General features: G+C 47.8%; 1 protein-coding gene across 1 annotated transcript in view; it reads right to left on the reverse strand.

Moving 5' to 3' along the window:
• LOC120503088 (rho guanine nucleotide exchange factor 17-like) overlaps positions 1–21,144 on the reverse strand; it is a 44,951-nt gene that overhangs the window by 3,483 nt on the left and 20,324 nt on the right. Inside the window, exons 2-4 of the mRNA XM_039711284.1 lie at positions 2,018–2,192; positions 1,113–1,317; positions 66–688 (exon numbers count right to left, since the gene is read on the reverse strand). Of these exons, the coding sequence (XP_039567218.1) occupies positions 66–688; positions 1,113–1,317; positions 2,018–2,192 (1,003 nt within the window). The remainder of the gene's footprint in view (positions 1–65; positions 689–1,112; positions 1,318–2,017; positions 2,193–21,144) is intronic.

Genomic DNA, 21,144 nt, shown 5'->3' on the forward strand with positions numbered 1-21,144 from the left:
CTAATACAAAACCTATTCCAGTCTGCCTGGTCCAGCCCCTTTAGAGGGCAGAGGCAACATCATACCTGATCAAAGGCCTGATCAATCTCTTCTTGAAGTATCTCCAGGAAGTTCTCATTGAGGTCAATGAGCTCCTGGATGTTGCTGAAGATGCCCTGGAGCTGCTCCTGGCTGAGCAGCCCAGCCGCCTGCATGGGGAGGTAGAACTCCTCTTTGATGATGCGCAGGTCCTCTCCATAGCTGGCCTCCGTGTTGACAAACTCCAGCACGGACTCCTTGCGCTCCGTCCTGCGCTTGCGGCACTTCTCGCAGAGATCAGCCCGCCTCTGGTTGCAGTTCTGAACATCTGTCTCCACCGGGAGGTCCCTTTCTCCACAGTCGGTGCAGGGACGGTGGGCTTCCCAGGCCTGCAGGGAGCTCAGCGTTTCAGATGCCCTGTTCCTGCACTTCCTGGCTGGCATCTGGCCAATGCCACTGTCTGCCCTCTCCACATCCGCTGACTTGGTCCGGGTGGCCGCAGTGGGATCCAGGTCATCCCGGGCATCATTCACACCAACAATCCCGCTGTCCGTGCTCAGACTGCTGACGTTGCTCCAGTGACGTCTGGAGCGGAGGGAGCCCCGTGGGGTGCGTCGGGTCTCATCAAAGCTGCCACCATAGCCAAGGTTGGCTTTTGCTACCACTGGACCTGAGAACAGACAGAAATTGTTACAGGCACTGCCAGTTGCACAGAGCTCTTCCAAGGAACTCCTGTTGGCACAGCCATGAGTGGCAGGAACCCTGGGGGACAGGCTGGTTCTGGTGAAGCAGGGCTGTGAGCTGCCTCCCCTGTTTTGCTGCTGAGACTGGTGAGAATCAGAAGTAAACAGCTCCCACGTGAAGTCTGGGATCTGCATCTCTGCACTGCCCATACTTGTGAACTCATTTGGGCTGCCTCTTCCCCTGCCATCTACCAGTCAGGGAGAGAGCAGAGCAGATCCCGATTTCCTGCACACCTGGGTACAACCCAGGATGCTTCCCTCCCCTAGTTTTACAGAGTTGCTCCACATTTACAGCAGCACAGCAGGGCGCAGCATCTGGCCCATCAGCCCCTGAGTGTGCAGTGTGTGTACCACAGTCTCGCTCCTGCCGGCGCTTCTGAGCGTGCTGCCGCGCCGCAGCCGCGATCTTCAGCTCCAGCTGCTTCCTCTTCACCGAGTCTGCCGGCATCGGGTCGCTGAAGTGCGGCCGCAGCCGGCACTCCCGCTGGGCCTTGGCACCATCCGTGCTCTCGTGGACAATGTCGGAGCTGGACCGGCGACAGGCAGGACTGGGGGTCTGCAAGAAAGGCAAGAAAGGGTTTGGAGCAAGGCTGAGCTCAAAGCAGCACCTGGTTTTGCAGACACTGGACTTCAGTTGCCAAAGGAGGGAAAAGGAAACTCATCAGTAAAGGGATGGTAAATGTAGCTCTGCTACATGATGACTCAGAAATCTGTCCCCCTGAGTCCCTCTGTCTTGCTCAACCCTAACAAGTAAGGACCCCTCTCCCTCTGCTGTTGTATAGCTCTGAGTACAGCAGCTCTGAGGTTGGTTGGATCACGGCTGTCAAATAAGCATGAAAATGTCAACAGCACAACCCTGGCTATGCATGCTCAGGGACCTGCAGCTGCTCTGTGAAGGTAGCAGGGTCAGCACTGCAGGGTCAGAAAGTCCAGCCTCTGTGCCCCATCTGCACCTTGAGCACTAGGAGGGAATCTGTCTGAACCCCCAGACACACTGGAAGCCATGAAGGGGTTATTGCTGAACTCCCTGCATGAAATGCAGCGGCACATAAGCAGAGGCAGAAAACTCACTCCTGTTTTACTGAGTGTAATAAAAAAAGCTTCTAAAGCTTCTAACAGCATTTAATCACTTATGGGAGTTTCCCAGATTGCCATCTCCAAGCCTGCCCAGTTCCTACAATGAAGGGATCCTCCACAGCTTCTAACAAGGAAAAAATCCTGAACACATGCACGAGAGGGGAATTCCTCTCCCTTACATTCCCTGCAGGTGGAGTGTCACTGGATGTCTCATTGCTTGGCTTGTCCTCCCAGGTTTCTGTTGCCATGGACATCGCTGTGGGCTGCTGGCTGTCCTCCAGAGGTGGGAGATCAGCTTCCCTCAGATCACACTGCCCCTTGGAGGGGGATTTGGCAGCAGTCTCGGCATTGCAGCTGCAAGGGAAGAAGCAGACTCCATTGAACATCACGGATGCAGCTTTCCTGCCATTCCTGACACAGATGAGACTGAGCAGAGAGCCCAGGTTCAAACAGGGTCTGCCACAGTTCAGGAAAAGTGCAGGCAGGGTTCGTGACTGGTCAGCATGGACGGCTGTGCTTGTGTTTCATGGGCTCTAAGCACTGATCAGTTAAGACATTGCAAATTGGGTAACTGCATTCGTGCCAACACCAGTCTGGGTTATCAAGTCTCGGCTGTTCACAGGGCATTTTTGTGTCCATAAAACATGAGGTGATCCACAGGGACCAGAAACACTCCTTTCTAAGTAGGCCACATCCATATTTGCTGCTATTTAAGGAGATGCTGCCAACACAGAAACCATATTGCTCATCTGGATGAAAATCACCCACTATAAACCATAATACTTGGAAGGGATTAGAGGATTAAAGGAGTATTCCCTCTGTTTTTCATCTCATATGATCCCAAGCCCACTGAAGGCACTGGAAAGATACTATCTGTTTTCAGTGAACTCATGATCAGGCCTTTTGGAGCACTTGAGACCTGAAAAGACTGCAGTGCCTGTTGCTCTCACTTGGCAGTTCTGGGATGCCCTCACTCACAGCTGTCCAGTGCTAACAAGGGCCGGGTCTGGCTGATCCAGGCAGCCTGTCCAACCCCACCTTCCCCCCTCTGCAGACAGCATCTCTCTCCAGACAGACTCAGTCTGCTGCAAAACCACCGACTTGACAGAGTAGTTGACAGGTTGTTGTTGGTGATACTATTTGTGATACATTTTTTTTAACAGGCTTTCTAAGACATCTTATTTCCATGCATAATGAAGCCTGTTGGGAAGAATTTTTTTTTTTTTTTTGGTTTACTTAATTTATATGGACTTGGATTCCTTTAAAAAGGAAGGTTGTGAGGACTGAATATGGATGCTTGTATTTACAGGAAGCCAGTGTCTGGAACATATTTCAGGTTCTGCATGTATTTTATGCTAAACAATAATCTCCTATGAGAAAAATCTGCTTCTTCTTAAAGGCTTCACTTGTGAACTTATGCTGGTAGGTCACACTGCTAATGTGCAATTCCAACAGTGTCAACTACAAGCAAACACATGAGACAGATGGGCATTCTCCTTGCAATGAATGACAGTTGGCTCCAATAACAAACCATCAGCCAGTACTAAAATGACTGAAGAGGGAACAAATCTCCCAAAATACAAACTGGCTCTGTTGTCAGGCCAGAAAAGTTGGTTTGCATCTCTCCAGTGGATGCTTTTTCATCATCCTCCATTAATATTTCCAGGTCCCTGCTGACACAACCAGTTAAAAAGAGTTTAGCTATGGCTACGTGACAATGGCAACAGTGCCAACAGCAGGCTCCTGGCATTTGCTTTTTTGCTGTCTCTCTCCAGGTCTCTACTCCCCAGCCTGTAGAAAGGGGATACCAACATCACTGCTGGCACAGAGCAGTCTGTGGCACTTACAAGGCAACAGTAAGAGCAGCACAAGCTCACAGCAAGGCTGCAGCCCCCCCATGGTACTGGCCTGGCCTGCTCTGGCTTGAGAGGTTCCTGTCTCCTTCCTCCCTCCTGTCCCCAGCCATGCCTGGGGTACCACTCCTTAAGTGTGTGTAACTGTCTGTGTGTCCATGATCTAAAATCAGTCTTGAAATTATATGGGTTTAAAATCCCTCCCTCATGGATTCTCAGACAGATAATTTAATCTGTGTTTCACTGAGTTGTGTAAAGTATGAACAGATAGCTGGGCAAACCCATGGGAGGGAAGGCACAAGTTAAGGAGCAAGAAAACTCTTGAAGAGGATGTGCCACTGCCAAAAACCACCCTTTCCAAAAGCTGCTCCTGTTCAAACAGCTCCTGGTTAAATAACACAGAAAAGGGACCATGCTGGGGCACAGACAGGCAATGGGATGCACCCAAGGTTAGTAGCAGAGCTCGTAATTGGAATACTATCTTCTTGATCACACCAGCTCCCACTATACAGAACATACTCTGATGAGAGATGCTGAGCTTTCATTTGTCGTTTTCACAGTGCTTCAGATCATCCACTTAAATATGGGAAGCACTCCAGAGTATTGCTGCTCCTCTAAGTGAAGCTGACAGCAGCTTTCTGCTGATAGGGTCTGCAGACCAGATGCCACCACTTATTATGGTTTCCATATCCCAAAAGGGATATTTAAAAAAAATGTCCAGACGTGATCTTCAGTGGGAATAAGAGCAATATTACCCAGAGAGCTGAGCTAAGGAAACATGACTGAAGATTGAGAAATTCAACCCACTGCATGGCTGGTCAACTGGAGGTAAGAAAGGCAATTATGCAGAGCCCACATTGTGTGAAAGGAGGTTTCTTCATCCCTGGTTTGACTGCTCTACTTCTTGTCATAATTAGATCCCTCCTGCTTGATGTACTGGCCACGTGGTCTTGGGGCAAGTGCTGCTCCACACCACTAGATCAGTGAGTGATCAGGGGGATGTGGGCAAAACAGGGAGGATACAAGCAGTTTTGTGGAACAACATCTTAGGAATGCTCCCTTAACATTTGCCTCTGGCTTAGAAGGAAGAGGGGACATTGCCAAGAAAACAGGATATTGCCCCTTTCTCTAGTCCCCTCCTCCTGGCAGAGATCTGTGCTGCCAACAGGTTCACACCAATGCCTGCTCAAGAAAGTCAAGTCCCCTCTGCCCTCACAGAGGGATGTAGAAGGGGGGACTCCAGCATCTTTCCTTCTGTTGGACTGAATCACTTATTGGGACAGGAGTTTGTGCCTGGGGTTGGTGTCAGTTTTTCCTGTTCTCCCCAAGAGAGGTGATGCACTTGGGCCAACACAGAGAGGACAAGTTCTTTTTGAATGTGTTTTTAAACCTCTGGCTATCAACTCTGAATCTCATGGAAGTGGAGGCAACTGTGGATGGTGTATAACTGGAAATGCACCTGCTTTCCATGCCTTCACTGTCTCTGTGGGCCTCTTCATGGCTTTATCATTGTCTAAGCCAGCAGTTCTCAGCCCCTTCCAAACGTTCCTGACTCTTTCTGACTAATGGAAACATTTTTGTGCATCCCTTCCCTGCTGTCACCTGCCCTCCTGACTTGGTGTCAGTCCTCTGCTAGGGAAGCTGGTACTGTACCCACTGTCCTGTTGTCACCCCACACACAGCCCAGCACTCCTTTCTTTCTTAGTCATGACCTTGGATGTGGCCTGGATGCCAGTGATCATAACTTAGCACTCAAAATGCAGACAAAAATGTCCCACCTCTGCAGTGAAAATCTGAAGTAGTGAATATTCAGGAATATTACAGCTCCAGGTGAAAGACAGAAAACTGATAAATTTCAAAACAAAGGAAACTGGAGTTTCCTAATGACCAGTGCTTTGGCAATAACAATTACTATTAATTGTTATTACTCTGAAAACAATAAGGCCAGGGTGGTTCCTTCACATATAAAACTACCTCTCTAATACTAGAGCCATTGTCATTCACATTTTTAGATCAATTGTCATTTTGGTGTTAATAAAAATTGCTTCACGGATTTTAACAAATCCAACTAGGGAGACTGAACCCATTCACAGAAACAAAAACCACTGTGGATATTAAAAGCACAGAAACCACACATAAAGGCCCTGGGCAGGAAGTGTTTGGAGGCTGGGAGAGTAGTGGGAAGGAAGATCATATGCACTGCTCATTTCCTGTACTCTGCTCTGCATGCAGCTTGGGCTCCAGACACCAGTACAACCATTGATCTGCAAAGAGACAGCTGTTGTTACACCCTTACTGCTGGTGCCATTCTGTGTATTTCATTTCACATTCATTACAAAAATAGCCTAATCCATTAAAATGGTTGCATCCCATAACTTTCTCATGTACCTCTTCCTTAGGTTTTCATACTGTAGAAGAAAAGCACTAAGAAGAGAAGCACTGAGGGCTCTGACACCACCTACTTCCCTTTGGATATAAAGTTGCAGAATTATTTCTACTGTCACTCTGCTTCAGCCCCACTTAAATTCTTTCAGATTACTCTCATTCCTGTGCAGAAGTCACTATTATCTCCTCCAAAACCAGAGTCCAGTCTCAGCCCAGGCATTCTAGAAATAAAAAGACTGCACACAAGGTTGATGCCCTGGCATTTCACACACCCATCTGTGGATTGCAGAAGCAGCCAGGAACCAAGTCTAATGCAATTCTTGGCAAATCCAATAATGAAAGCCAAGTGCATGGAAACAAACCACTCCACCAACACTTACTTCTTTTCCCATCAGCCTCATCTCATGATAAGACAGTGATAACTGCTCTAAATTCATAGTTTCTAGAACTTGGCTGATTCCTACTGTGCCACCCTGCATAGAAAGGGATCCCCATTTCTTAGGCAGGAGGAAGGTAATAAGACTGCAGTGTCCAAAATCAGGATAGAGAAAGCAGTCGTTGTGAACATCTTACCCAGAGAAGGGGGAAAACCCTGGATGGAGAAGGGGGAAGGCTCTACAGAAGTATTTTCTCTGGCTGCCTACACAGAGATGGCAGAAGGACAGTATTTACAAGTACTTTCACTCACTGCCTGTGCAGGTCTCCAAGAGGGGATTAAAGACTCATAGCAACCATCTCACCCTTGTGTGCCTGCTCACTATACTAGTGCATGTCACACTATCTAAATTCATGTCCTGCAGTGGTGGGCCAGACTCTACAGCTTTCTTCAAAGGAATCATATCAATACTTTGTATCCTTTGGCTGTCTTCTACTTTCAACAGATGCTTAAAAAAAAAAAAAGACATTCTGACAATTTAATGCAGAAATAAAATGGGTGGGAAACTGGGTGTCAGAACTACTAACAGCTGTTGTCTTTACAGGATTAAGGTGCAAAAAAAGCAAAGTCTAGATGAAAATGCTTTTTGATGTTTAATCCCCCACAAAGTGGAATTTAAGCTGAACAGCTTTAAAGACACGTCCATGCGGCTATCACAGACTCCAAGATGAAAGGCTCTGCCAACAGCACATTTATGCTACAGGAATTAAATGTACCTATCAGGAAAAAGACCAGATCATTAACAAGGGAACTGCTTTCAGGCGACCCCACAGAGCATGTTACCTTTTCTTAATAAGTTCCAAGGCTGAACCTATGAATTCATCCTTCATTTTTTGTAGCTTAGCTCCATAGCTGGATAAGTCTGTGGCTTCTAACAGCAGCGATGAACAGCAAGAGGACTGGGTTTCAGAAGACAGTGACTGCCCTGCAAGGTGGAGGACATCATTTAATTGTCTTGTCTCTCCCTTCTGCTGCTCATCACTGAAGATCTGCCCAGCACTGTGTATTGCTCCTGCCTGTAGAGGTGATCGTGGAATAGGACTGGAGCAAATAGGGACTGGTGATGTATCTGGGATGGAGGTCTGGAAGGTTCTGTCCTTCACCTCAGGACTGCTCATTTTGAAATCATCCCATGTGGCTGGGTTTTGGGAAAAGCCAGCAGAGGTGTGGTTTTCATGAAATACATCATCATCCTCCTCTGCTGTGACAGCAGGTTCATTCACAGCTTTGGTCTCTAAAGCTTCTGGACAGACATTCTTACTGTTTTCCTCCTCCAGTGTCTGGTTTGCAGGCAGACCATTTTTCAAGCAATCTGCTGGCCCACTGCTGCTGTCAGATGAATTTCCCTCCTTACTTCTCATTTGCTTGAACTCCTCAAAAGTGGGTATGTAGAGCCTCCCTTTGCAGTGGCCTTTCTTGTTCTGTCCCAATGTGACTTTTCCACCTGTTTCCCCACTGCACTGTTCTACGGTCTCTGCTGTTCTGGATTTGCTCATCTCATGGCTTTCCCCACCAAGCTGAAGGGGCAAATTCGGGAAGCTATTCTGCCTTCGGAGCTGAAGCCTCCTCTGAGCTTCCTGCTTGATGTCTTCTGGACTGATGATCCTGTGTGCAAAGCACAGTCCCTGTCCCGCTGTGAGGCTGTGCCTGATAGCAGTGTGCTCCACCAGGACGGTGCAGCAGTTCACAGCACAGCCATTCCTGCACTGCCGGCACACCGGGCATCCAGAGCACTCCTGGGCCATCAGCTCAGGCAGGGCCACCTGTGGGCGCACTGGCTTACAGGGCTCTGCCACCTTGCTGCTGTGCAGCCTCAGCTTCTCCTTCAGCTCTTTTCTGGCATCCCCGTGTAGGGCTCTCTCCTGAGCAGAAGGGAAGAGCCACTGAGGCACTTTGGCAAAGGGAGGGAGGAGCACATCCTGTGCGGATCGAGATGTCTGTTTAGCATGGAGAGAAAGGTTCCTCAGAGAGTCTGATGCACTCTGTACTGGGGCCACATCCACACAGCCTTCTGTCCACTGAGTGGTGCCTCTATAGCGAAAGATGATCTCGTTATCCAGGCTCCGGCAGTGAGAATACAGCCCACAGTCAGCAACTGCTGCCCAGTGTAGGTTTTCCACACTCCGATACATCCGGTTTTCCACGGGACTGGCCAAACGTGCCTTGCCTGTGTGGCAGGCAAGAGTGTGGAAGTCCCCAGAAAAAATATGAGTGTCTAGGTTCTTTAGTGGATGCATGCTGCTAACTGAAAAATCCTTTAAGCCATGTTGTGCACAGAGCTGATTATTTTGGCAGCTCGAGATCACCCGGCAGTGTTCCTGTCTCTCATCAACACTGATGTATGTCATAGCAAATGCACATGGAGGCTCTAGGACAGTGGCGTCTAGGGGGAGAGGAGGGAGCTGGGGTGTCGCTTAGATGCCAGTCAATGTCCACAGACCACAGACAGCAAAGTGTGCTGCTGGGCACTCACTTAAGAGAGCTCTCACATGGGTGGAGTCGCCATGCGTAGAAGACCTGTGAATGGAAGGAAAGATGAGTTACTGAAGCAGCTGGGTGCTGACTTGCAGGATGCAGCAGCAGATCTGCTTCCAGGGTATGCAGAATCCAACACCAACAGCTTGTGCAGGAGCAGAGCAGCATAACTGGGCGATGAGCTCTGGGGCTTGGGCAGGCAAGCTTTTTCTTCTCCAGCCAAGCCAACAGTGGCCTTATACTACTTGTCTGAATCTGGGGAAGTTTTTCCTACCTACCCCCAGCAATTCCCTCACAATAACATTGCTCAGCTCTAGAGACAAATGCTCAGAAGTGCTTGCTGCAGGCTCAGCTTACTCACACAGCAGCACTATGGAGACGATAGGTTTACAAGAGATAGAGAGGTTCTTTCCCTAAAATGGGGTGCAGACAAGAGTGTATGAGTTAAGGGGGATGCTGGGGCCAGGAAAGAATGACATAACTGTGCTCTCTTTGAAGACTCAAGTAGCAAGGAGGAAGAAGAAGGCTGACAGATGGTGGGTTTGTGCCTGACAGTCACATTGCAGCCCCTCACTGCTCTGATTCACTCTTCACAAGGAAGATACATATGATACATATACTGACTGCATATGGTAGTCAAGCATTGCCAAGGCCTTCCCAGTGCAGAGACAAAGGTATCTTACAGACTTTCACAAATGCACCCTCTTGACTCCTTAGCCACAGGCTCAAATGATCATCTTGCCATGACAGCTCAGTGGAGGCCCCAAAAGAGAAAGCTATGCTTTACAAGGCTCCTCCTATGAGCTGTGCTCAGCACCGTAAGGCCCAGGGAATCTGGGCCTAAATCATATGTTCAGAGTGGAGAATTAAACCCCTAAAGTCCAGTTTGGGCCAGCAGGATGAAGACTAAGTGGCTATGCCCTTGCTGGAAGTGGACAGAGCCTCCTTACACTGAATGGAGAGACTCTAGATTTCTTTTAGGGATTTAGGCCTCATGGACTTGCCAGGAGTCACACAAGACATCAGTGTCTGCTACAGTCCAGTCCACTCCCATCCTTGGCAACCAGAGGCAAAGGGAATGAGTGAGTGCCATATGTAAAAGAGAGTAAGATTGGGCAGGGGATATGGGGTTAGCCTGAGACTTGTAAAGACAAGATAGAGCTGGGATGGTGGGGCATGAGTCTTTAATAATAATCCAGGCAAGAACCAACCAGGGTAAACTCACAGGAAGAGGTCTTGATAAAGCAAGACAGAACCAGTTACAGCCCAGACTGTTTGTTCCGTAGTGCAGCTGGATTCTCCACATGGCCAACTATTCAGGCAGCACAGCCACCTTGATCAGGAGGGGAATGAAGAGGTTTGTCACTCCCTGAAGGCTGACACCACAGGCACCTAGCCATGTGACACACCAACAGACATCTATCTGAGAAAAAGTCTGAGGTACTGTATTGCCTGGAAGACAATTTTGCTAACACACTATGAGCTTGATTCATCCCTTGCTTAGAGTGGCTCAAATTAGCATATTTTCCCTGCATTAATGAAATTTTGTCTAATCTCATCCCAGAGAGGGAAGGCAGAACTGCTCCTGTAGTTCACTGCTGAATGAAGAACATAATTTGCATCCTTCATAACTGCTAAAAACAAAAATTAAAACTAGCTCTCAAAGTGTGCTGTTCCCCAAAATGCCACAGGCACTTCTCACCCGGTCTTCTCATGGTGGGGCTGGAGTTCCCCCTTCTTCACGGCTCTGGAGGAGCCCACAGGTGACAGCAGAGAAACGTGAGGATCAGGACTTTCTGTGCTCATAGGTTATAACATAATCTGTCAAGAAAGAAAGAATTACATGATGTGAAAGCCAGTCACTGAGCAGAGAGCATGGCTCCTGGTAGTGCCAGAGGGCTCCTGTGAGAAAGTGCTGTTAATAAAGGATGCCATGCCCTGTCAGGTTGGTCTGTGATCAGGTCACAGCCACAGGACTAAAAGCCACCACATACTTTTGGCACTGTGCTTTCAGAACAAGAAGAAAGAGAAAACAGCCTTGCTGCAGTGAGAACAGAGAATAAAGGCTCCCCAAGGCAGGGAGTCACACAGAGTAAGGCCTGAAGAGAAAGCAAGGCCCATGTGAGGCAGGATCCTGGGCTGGACACTGGCTTGGCAGGCTCTACATGTGTGCATGTGACAGCAAGGGGGCCAGAGCAGAAAGTGCACAGGCAGGGGCAGAAGCAGTCAGGAGAGGAGCAAGGAAGCAGAGGCACAGAAACAACAGGGTGGGATCTGTCTGTCATGCTCCATTCACCAAGAGATGGGCAGCATTGAGAAGACAATTGCTTTTTGCCCATGATTCTCTTCAGGTGGAAGTTCACTGTCTGGGCTCATAGAGCTGACCCCTCCATGGGCTGCAGGTCAGCTACAGAGATGCCAGGCATGGGAAGTCAGGGGCCACTCTGTCCCTGCCTGCTCAAGTGCACAGCACGGGCCATGCAGGAGGGTTTATACCCCTCCATTCCTCAGGGGAATGCCTCAAACCCTCCAGGAGGTGAGGGTACCCCTCTGCACTGCAGAACAGCCCATTTCCCCAGCAGCCATTGAAGGTACCAGGGCTCTCAAGCACTGCCAGGCAGCAGGGACCTGCTGCTGCTTTGTCAGGGCAGGATTCTCCAGAAAATGTGCATGAGATGGCAAAAGTCACTTTCAGGCAAGGAGCAGCTGGAAGAAACCTCCTGTGGGCACAGTGGGGCAGGCAGAGTAAGGGACAGAGAGTGGGAGCCAGAGGCAGGTTTGCAGAGCAGAGGAGCCAGAGAAGACAGAGAACAGCCAGAGCTGGCTAAGAGACAGCAGGGGACAGAGACTTTACAGAGGAGGCTGCACAAAGTTTGCTGACATGTAGGCAAGAATGGAAACTTACTGGATTAAGTGCAGAAGGATGGGAATTTTGTTTCCAAATAATTAATTTTAATATTCGTCACCCATCGGGGGTGATTTTTTTTTTCTTTGAACAGTGATTTTTTGGTTTAAGCACTTCTGACACAGGAAGTCCCTCTGATACTTCCAGGAGAGCTCAGAGCAAAGGTGCACATGGATGTAGCTCACAGGTGGTGGGAAAGGGGGTCTGGTGCCCTGGCTGGAGTGAGAGGGAGTCTCAGAAATCAGTGAGTTCTGTTCCCCCTAACATCTGCAGGGCAGCTGTGGAGATCTCATAACAGCCAGCTCAGGCAGCAGCACCTTTGTTCCCTGTCACTCCACTCTTGGAAGGACCATTTCTTTCCAGCTGAACTCTTGTGATCTTGCCTGTTCCTCCATGTCCCTGCCCTGAGGGCTGTGCACACAGCATGTCAGGCAGCTAAGCTTAATTTCACTGAGCACCCAAGGCAGCTGCTGCCCGAGTCATGACCTGGACAGGGGGACTGGCTGGGGCACAGCCTCCTTCCCCCGCTGCTCAGGGCTGCTTGGAGCAGGAGAAAAGCAGCGGTCTCTCTAAAACAGGTAATTTGTCCCTGGTTTGTAACAAGGAAATACTGAGTGCTTCTCCCTCCTTCCCCTGTTCTTGTGCTCCATGGCACTCAGCAACTGCACATAGTTTCAGCTCAGATGCCTGCATTTGTCCGGCCATTGACACCCCATGATATAAAACATGCCCACACATTCAGCGCCCAAGTAACACGGCCACAAGCCTGTTGTAGGCAGTCTGCTGGAGGAGAGCACAGGATGGAGACAGAAAAAACCCCAAACCAAGTTAATGTTTCTAGCTGATAAGCTAGAGATGATCTCTGAGCAAATACTTGCAGGCCCATAACACATACAGAGTATTTAGCTGCAGTCTTATATGGTCACCAACAAGGAAACATTGGGAACCACAGCAGCTTGAAAGTTTGTCCTCCCACCACCTCAGAGCTTTAAGTACATGCTATAGCTACAGCAGGTGATTCCAGGTACTGACTAGCAAAGGTCAATGAAGTGTAAGGCAACAGAAGGAAGGAAGAAAATGCTAATTTCTTACATGGTGATCCAACTCTGAGTCCTCATTTACCTTCTCCTAAAGGTACACAGCAGCCCTAATGTATCCTGTGCTCTCCTCCAGTTAGACCAAGCACTGAGCTGCCTATCCCAAATTTGTCACTCCCCAATATATGTGAGCACTGTGGATTGATGCTCCTTTGTTTACCCTCCTGAGTACTTCCAGGCAGTCCTGTCCACACTTACCCAAAGCTCAGGCTTTATTCTAGACCAGCAGTCCTCCAAGCCTATGGTCACTTTTTCCAGGGCAAATAGCAAAGCAGAGTTTAGTGTTGGCTGCTGCTGGAGCACATCATTCCCTGGGTACTTCCAGGCAGTCCTGGCCACACCTACCCCAGCAGTCCTCCAAGCCCATGGTCACTTATTCCAGGCCAAATAGCAAAGCAGAGTTTAGTGTTGGCTGCTGCTGGAGCACGTCATTGCTTCTCAATCACATTGTCTCTGAAACATTTTCCTGCTCCCTGGCTCAAGGACTGAAAAGTTTCTAGTGGTTATGAGCCTCATGCCTTAAGTGAGCATAAGACTAAGGGCAATGTGTGCTCAGCTTATTTTCTGCCATATGATTCTGTTTAATCAACTTCTCCACTACTCTGATAAGTGCCTGCTTGGAGACTTGCCATTAACCTTAATTTTCCTGTAAAATCCCCCCCAAGAACTTATTTCTCAAGGATTAAAGCTTGAAGGATAAATTATTTCTTCCCAAACACATCAGAACTGTTCTGCCTGGCTGACTTTCTCAGCAAAGCACGAGACAAAGTGTCAGGAGGATGAAGCAGGCACGCATAGGGTAAGTAGCTCATTGCTGATGAAAAACACTGTGGAGAAGGCCAGACATGCTCAAGGACTCCAGGAATAGCAGGGCAAGGGATCACAGCCTCACAAGGCCTCAGGAAAAGAAGCCACCAAATCTGGCAGGGCTGAGTAGGTTTCCTGGTGCTGCTTTTCAGAGCTCACTGCAGCAAGATTTACTCTACAGACTTCTCATTGTTCCATGAAATGGTGAAGAGCAGCTTGCTATTGTCTGGCATCTCCTGCTTGATCAGAGACATCAAGTGAGACTGGTACATTTTCCACTTTCCACATTTACAACATTTCAGTCACAGGCAAATGAGCTTCTGAGTCATGGCCATCACACCAAACTCCTGCTTCCAAGGGAGGGGAATAACTGCAGATCCTTACTCCATCTTGAAATATGAGATTACACTAACCTTCAGGTTTTATTCTAATGTCTCTGCATTAGGTTTTGCAAATTGCAGCACTGAACAGAGGTTGGTTTATTCTGGACTACAATCTCCCTTTTATTTCAGAGATCCAGCCAGTTAGAGGGATGTGAACAGAACATTTCAAAGAGCTATCTAAAGGATTTTATCAAGCTATTTTACTGCTGTGAGTTTTGTGCTATCTGATACAGCAAACCTCATGGTCACAGCATGATCTGTTTACTGACACGTCATGCACATCACTTCAGCTGCCTAGCAGAACACCAGCAGTCTCAAGGGAAAGAATGCCAGATGTTTTATTTTTTTAATATTAAAGGTTAACAAGAAAAAGAAAGGTGCCTTGGCTGTATTTGCTTTCTTAGCTGTTCTCTTAACCAGTGCTGTGCTGCAGAACCTGGTTGATGGAGATAAAGTGACTGTACTTAAATTTCTTGGGGTTTTCTTTGTCTGTTGTAGCAGCTGAAACAAGAGCACAGCTTATACAGTGTCTGTTAATTGTAGCAGGAGAGGTACAGCCACAGTAGCTCTCTAAACCAGTACAATTCCCTGGGTTTCTTTCTCCTTCCTAGGGTAAACAGCTAACCATAACTTTCCCTGAGTTTACAGTATTATCACTGTTTTCATTGTCCTCTGTATGTCATAAATCAGGACTGATAACAAGAAGAACAACTGCCAGATCAAAACCAGGTAATAATGGGAAAACAATAACTTTTATAGTCTGCTCACTGATTTATAGTCCCTCTGTTCTCACCTTAAGCATAAGCAAGAACCACAAAGTCTCAGAGACAGCTTGGCATGGGGATCCCCTGAAGACACAGGACAGCCCAGGCTGAAGAGGGTACTGAGAGCATAGGCAATGACATTAAATTCTGCTGTGTTATGAGCTGCTTGCTTCACCCCATGATATTGTCTAGCCATTTTCCTCCTTTCACTTTTCCTAATCCTTTATGGATTTTTTTTCCTGCTTCTCCAAGTCTTCCTTCATCCCACTGCATTCAGCACAACTCAACAACTGGTTAATAACTTGTCCAGAAAAACTGGTCTTGGCCACAGTCAGGGCTGGCTGGTCAGAGCAGCCAAAGGGCACACATGTGCCAGGCAGATGTGTCACAGGAGAATCTGGCCACAGAATCTGTTGATCACCATGGGAACATCCTGCTATGGATCAGTTCAGTTCCAACAGGGAGAGTGTAGGAATCACCATAACTTCATGTGAGTTTAAATTTGGGCCAGATTGGCTCTAAAATAGTCTCAAGGCAGTGGAAAAGCTACTCTCAAAATTTTATTGACTCACCTAAGTATTCCTGGCTTCTTTTCTATAGGATTTTTAAGCTGTTTGGGAACTATTTTTACTGACATAAAAGGTTTCACCTGAGAAGCCCTACTGCTCCACACACCTGTGCACTTGGCAGCAGTGCCTTTGACGAATTTTTCTGGCTGCTCTCTCAGTCTGAGCAGCTTCTCCTTCTTGACACCCATCATGGTTTTCCCCTTGTTCCTCTTTCAAAAAGGTTATGATGAGATGATGCTTCCAGCCTACCTCCAAGGGCAGGCATTCTAGCATACTGATTTCAGGTAGCATACTTGCAAGGTGACTTGTGTTCCCTCTTGATTCCCTGCTTTTGGTGCCTCTTTTTGTCTCACCAATGCACCACTCAGTCTCTTGGATAATATTGCTCCAACAGTCCTGCTGATGATGCAGCAGAGGGACTGGAGCTCCAGAGGATTGACATTCATCTTGTAGCAAAGGAGGGCTGAGTAAGTCTATTCTGTAGCAAATGCTCCTGGAGACATCAGTGTGACACCCCCATCAAGTGTTCCCAGCTGGAGTTGCTTGTCATTATCAGCTGTGAAGCATTCACCATCTGCCAAGCTTTCAGTGACTCAACACCCTGGATGACGACAAAGCTCCTTTGGATGACTCCCTCTCAGGAGAAGCAAGTTCCATTTGCAATGAAGTCCCCTGGTGGGAAGATCACCCACAGCACCTATGAACCTGCAGGGTACATCTGACTGACAGATGCTGCCCTTGTCTGTAACACTGTGAGCCACTCTGCTCCCCTCTTACAGCTGCAGAAGGAGTCCACAGGGTTATAACCTGCAGAGACAATGCTCAGGCTTGCGTCAGCTGATGTTCAGGACCCAGGTGGTTTCCCCTGACCTGTGCAGACACCATGAACCAAGCAAGCATTCCCAGGCCTTTGGGTCAGGCAGAGCAGATTTTGCTGACCAACACCCTTCATCTTGGCACGCACACACATCACTCACTGTTGGCCTTACGAGGAACAGACATGATCTGAGCACAGGCTCTGACCTTGCTCCATACCTGGCAAAGACACACGCAGTTCTCAAAGGCAAACCTGAGCCAGGAAAACCTACCCATCCCCCTGTGAGATCTGGGAATTATAAAGCCATATGTCAGCTCACTTTACAAGCTGGCACCTCTACTTCTCCTTCAAATTCCCACTCTGCATAGGTATAACATCAGCACTAACTGCAGAAAATGGTTCCAATATGGCTATGAGTGAATTTGTTATTTCTTGGGAAGTGGGGAGAAGAAAAGGTTAAGGCTGTGACTTGAAGCTCAGTCCCAGCAAAGGGTCCGACATCAGTTGTGACTTCTCAGTGCCAGCTCCAGACCATTCTCCTCTGGCTCCCTGCCAGAGGTGTGCCCCAACCCAGCCCTGATATGCTCAGCCAGTGACTCACACGCCTTTGTGAGGCAGCCCAGTACTGCCAGCCCAGTGCTCTGCCTCCAGCTGTGGTCAGCAGCACATCCTTTTGGAAAGAGCAACACACATGGAGCACGTCTGCAGCTGAAAAATGATGAGGTGGGGAACTACACCTCAGATCATCTGAAACTGTCTTGATCCTCTCTGCATGGGTTTGAGGAAGGCAGAAGGGACAGTGCAAAAAAAAAGCAAGGCAAAATGGGTCAGTTGAGTAGGAGAACTGACAGTGAGTAAAATAAGCCAGCAGCAGGAAAGGGCTGCCTGCTCCCTTCCCCTTGTAGCATGTGAGAGGACCAACAGAGCCTTCACCTAAGCTGAATGTTGTCAGCTTTCGTGCATTGAAGACTGGCATTTCAACTCACCACTTTCATTCACTTTCTGGCAAGAAAGAGGTAAAAAACTAAGTCACACTGGGAAAAAGAAAATCAAGTCCATTTATAATATTGTCATTTAACTAATGATTTAATCTCATGATTTGCAGAACCTGAGTCATGATGCTGGATTTCTTTCAGGGTGGAGATGCCCCTGGCTGAACTAGCAATACAAAACCATCATGGCACACAGAAACAGCACTTCCCATCCCTAATACATTGCTTCCACCAGTCCCAGAAGGACAACAGCAAACCAGTCCTATGCAGTTGGCTCCCTCAGGGTGGCTGAAGGTATTCGTTCTTCCTTGTTCTACAATTGTCCTGAGAATCTCAGCCTAACCCTTAAAATGCATAGGGCACAGGAAAGAAATCACACCATAATTCTAAGAATCAGCTGTATGTCCGAAGTTCTACTACTTTCCTTGTACTAGGAAAGCATTTTTTGCAGCACAGCCACAAATGTTAAACTTTGAGTGCACCAGTGGCTTATTGCATCAGTATTTCCAACCAGGCAACATGAACCTTGGCTCCCATCTCACTGATGGGGAAAGAAGTCCCAAAACTTAATTCTGTTGATCCCCAGTTTGTTAACTTTGCACTGGAAGCCACTCCAGCAGTCCCCGAAGCTTAGGGCAGGTGGATGAGCAGAGCTCTTCCATGCCAGCACACGTGAGATCAGAACGAGATCCCAGGGGAGGAAGGGGGTGTTGAGGACAGGGAGGGACATGTACGATCTCATCCTACACCTTGCTTGGTTACATCCCAAAGCTGTCAGGCACTGCGTCATGCTGCTGGCAGGCAGGTTTGCCATGAGGCAATGTGGATGACAGCAGTGCCAGTAGTCCTGGCAAGGCATGGATGGCCACAGGCAGTAACTTCCCATTCCTCTGGCTCTGGAGGCACTCAGCAGTGCTTCTACAGAAAACCAGGCAGGCCTGTGCCCACCACCTGTCTCAGCTGAGGGATGTATCCTCAGAAAGTCCAGCACTGCATGTTGCCCACTACAAGGCAGTGGGAGTCCTGACAGGGAGCTGGTGCAGCTGGCCTGGCTCTGTCTTTGCATCAGTTCCAAGGAACATCACAGGTTCTTCCCTACCTACCAAAAAGAATTTATTTTCTTCTTTTGCAAAGATTTTCAACTCCTCCCACGGGCCTCTCTAAACAGCCCCCTCCCTTTCAGATGCTGATGCTTTTCAGCTGATTAAACTGTGGACCAGACCATGAGCTGGGTGTAAATCAGTATTGCTTGTCAATGCTAATTTACACCTGCTGAGAATTTCCCTTCCTTCACCATTTAGCAGAATTATATGACATGTCTTTTATCTCCTCTCACAGTTTAGCCTGCCATTCCCCTTTCCTGGCCCCCAAGCCTCCTGCTTTGCTCTGAACTCCCTGGAGGTTTACAGGATAAGTTGCTTATTTGCAATGTAAAGTGTCTCTCAGAACCACAGCCCCGTGCAAACAAACCCAAGAGAGGCACATTTATCCCTACTTGTGCAACAAATCCAGCCACATTTTTTCCTGGCAGCAGTTCCCTAAGCACACACTGCACAGAACTTGCTAAGGGAAGAAATATGTCCCTTATTGCCATTACACAATGCAGGACTTCTCTGGGGAGATGCAGAGGATGGAGAATGAAAGGATTGATTCCACAGAGACCCTGAGCCCTTTCCTTTCTCATTGAAACTGATAGTGATGGCTTACCACCCAGATCAGCACCCTGTAGATTCTGACTGTCAATAGGCAGGATACCATTAATGACTTCTTGTTGCTATGGTGATATTGATGGATACTCTGTGGTGTTGGTGGGAATCCTGTGAAAGCTAGCAAAAAAAAAAAAAAAAAAGGGGGTCAACAAAAATGTGAGTTTGCCTACAAATGGGCAGTTATGTGACATACTTGATGAATTCAGTGGCACTTCACACATCTTGCCTCCTCCTGCCTCCTACAAGAACAGCACGGTGCTCCCCAGAGCCAGTGCAAACACTCCTGCTTGCAGCAGAGCTCTGGTGCAGAGGTGCAGTGCTGCAAGTGGATTTCATTCCTAGGCATTACTTTTGCAGCTTCACCCTGGCAGTTCATTTCACATACAGAATAAAAATCTTGGCTCCAGTGAAATCGCTTGGACCTGTGCCAGTGGGCACAGAGCCAGGATTTCCCCCAGCTCTCAGGATGCCTTATCGCAAGTGACAATTTCATTCAGCTGCCTGGACAGCCACTGGGAACCCCCTGCCTCTCCAGAGCTGCTTCAAGCGTGGAAAAGCCACTGTTGCAGTTTTTTGCTGTATTTCACTGAGGCTCAGTGCTGTGCTCTCTTTGAAGGTGGCGTCATGGGCTCTCTCTTGGCTTCCTACTTTGCAATGTGCAGTTTAGAGCAACCTTTCACCTTTCATCCCAACCAAGTGACCACTGGAAATGACAGGCTGGGCTACAGTCACAATCAGGTCCTTTCACTTTGCAAAAGTGTTCTTGGGATTTGGGGCACAGGAGCCATCTTTCTAAAATAACACTTCTCTCTGACCTTGCTTTCTCTGGGAAATCATTCCTAATTCATGTTGGTGGCACATTAATGAAGAAGTGATAAAGCTCCAGTGGAACTCCTTCTTTCTCTACTGATGCTATTTATCTAAGCCCACCAAGGAGTGCACAAACTGCAAGATGCCTTGTTTCGAGGGAGATTTCAGCATGATTAGCAAATTTTAGACTATGCTTTTTGTCTTAGCAAAGACTCTTATCTTTTCTGCTTTGTTTTATGTCTAGGAGTACATACAAATTTACTAAAGAACCTTTTACTCCTAACAGTAGTACCACTCCAGGCATGTATCACTCCATCACCTGACAGGCACTCTTACCCCAGAAAGCTTTTATTCTTTTGGATCTGTTATTACAGAAGAATTATATCCACAGGGGAGCATTATCTATAGCAACAGCATTACATGGATAGTTTTGCCAGTAAATGCCCCAGTGCAGATCAGATCCAATGGATATGTCAGTGTGTTCAGATTCTTTGCCTCCATACGAATTCAGGAACTGGAAACAAAATTACCCTGCCCCTCTCTTTTGCAACTTTTGATATCCCTAGTTCTAATGGCCTACAGAGTCTGAAAGCACTTTACATCAGAAACAGATCCCAAGGGGAAAATTCAGTTCCTTTCTCTACATTACATGTAGCTGTTCATCAAATTTACCAGGCAAGGTTCCTAAGCACATGGAGGCTGGACCAGCACTGACAGAGGGTCTCTCTTGTATAGCAACCCTTTGATCAGACTGACAGCATCATTTATTTACTTTTGTTTCATATTCTTCAATGCTCCAGTATGTTATTTTTCCCAGTTGATTATCAAAGGCAAAGGCTGCCCTTTCAAGTTGGATTTGCACCTCTTCCCTTCCCCTCCATTTCAATTAGCTATGGAAATTACTTGGATTTTCTCTTTCCATCTCTTCTTGCCTGCCTGTCTATACAAGAGGCTTTAAGGAATACTGATGGCTGGAGACAACTCCAGCTGATGTCTTCCCTGTAGGAAATGTTGTGACTTGCAATTAGCACATCTAAGTGCTCTGTTTGACCTACTGCTGGCCAGGCTGGAGAGCACAGAGGCAGCTGCAGTGTCCTGCCTCTTCCCCAGCTAGGAGCATGGGGATGGAGGGCTGTGAGTGATATGGATGGAAGAAAGGAGGTATCACCACAAACCAGTAGGGACAGACAAGGACAGGAACTGGTTTACTACACTGGAAAACAAAAGGTGATAGGAACATAAAAGCTTCTTGAAATAGGATCTCTGCCCGTGGGGAACTGCTGTTCTGCTGCGTTTGCAGCTAT

The sequence above is a fragment of the Passer montanus genome, unplaced genomic scaffold (assembly GCF_014805655.1).
Source record: "Passer montanus isolate IOZ18808 unplaced genomic scaffold, ASM1480565v1 scaffold1, whole genome shotgun sequence".
Taxonomy (NCBI): Eukaryota; Metazoa; Chordata; class Aves; order Passeriformes; family Passeridae; genus Passer; species Passer montanus.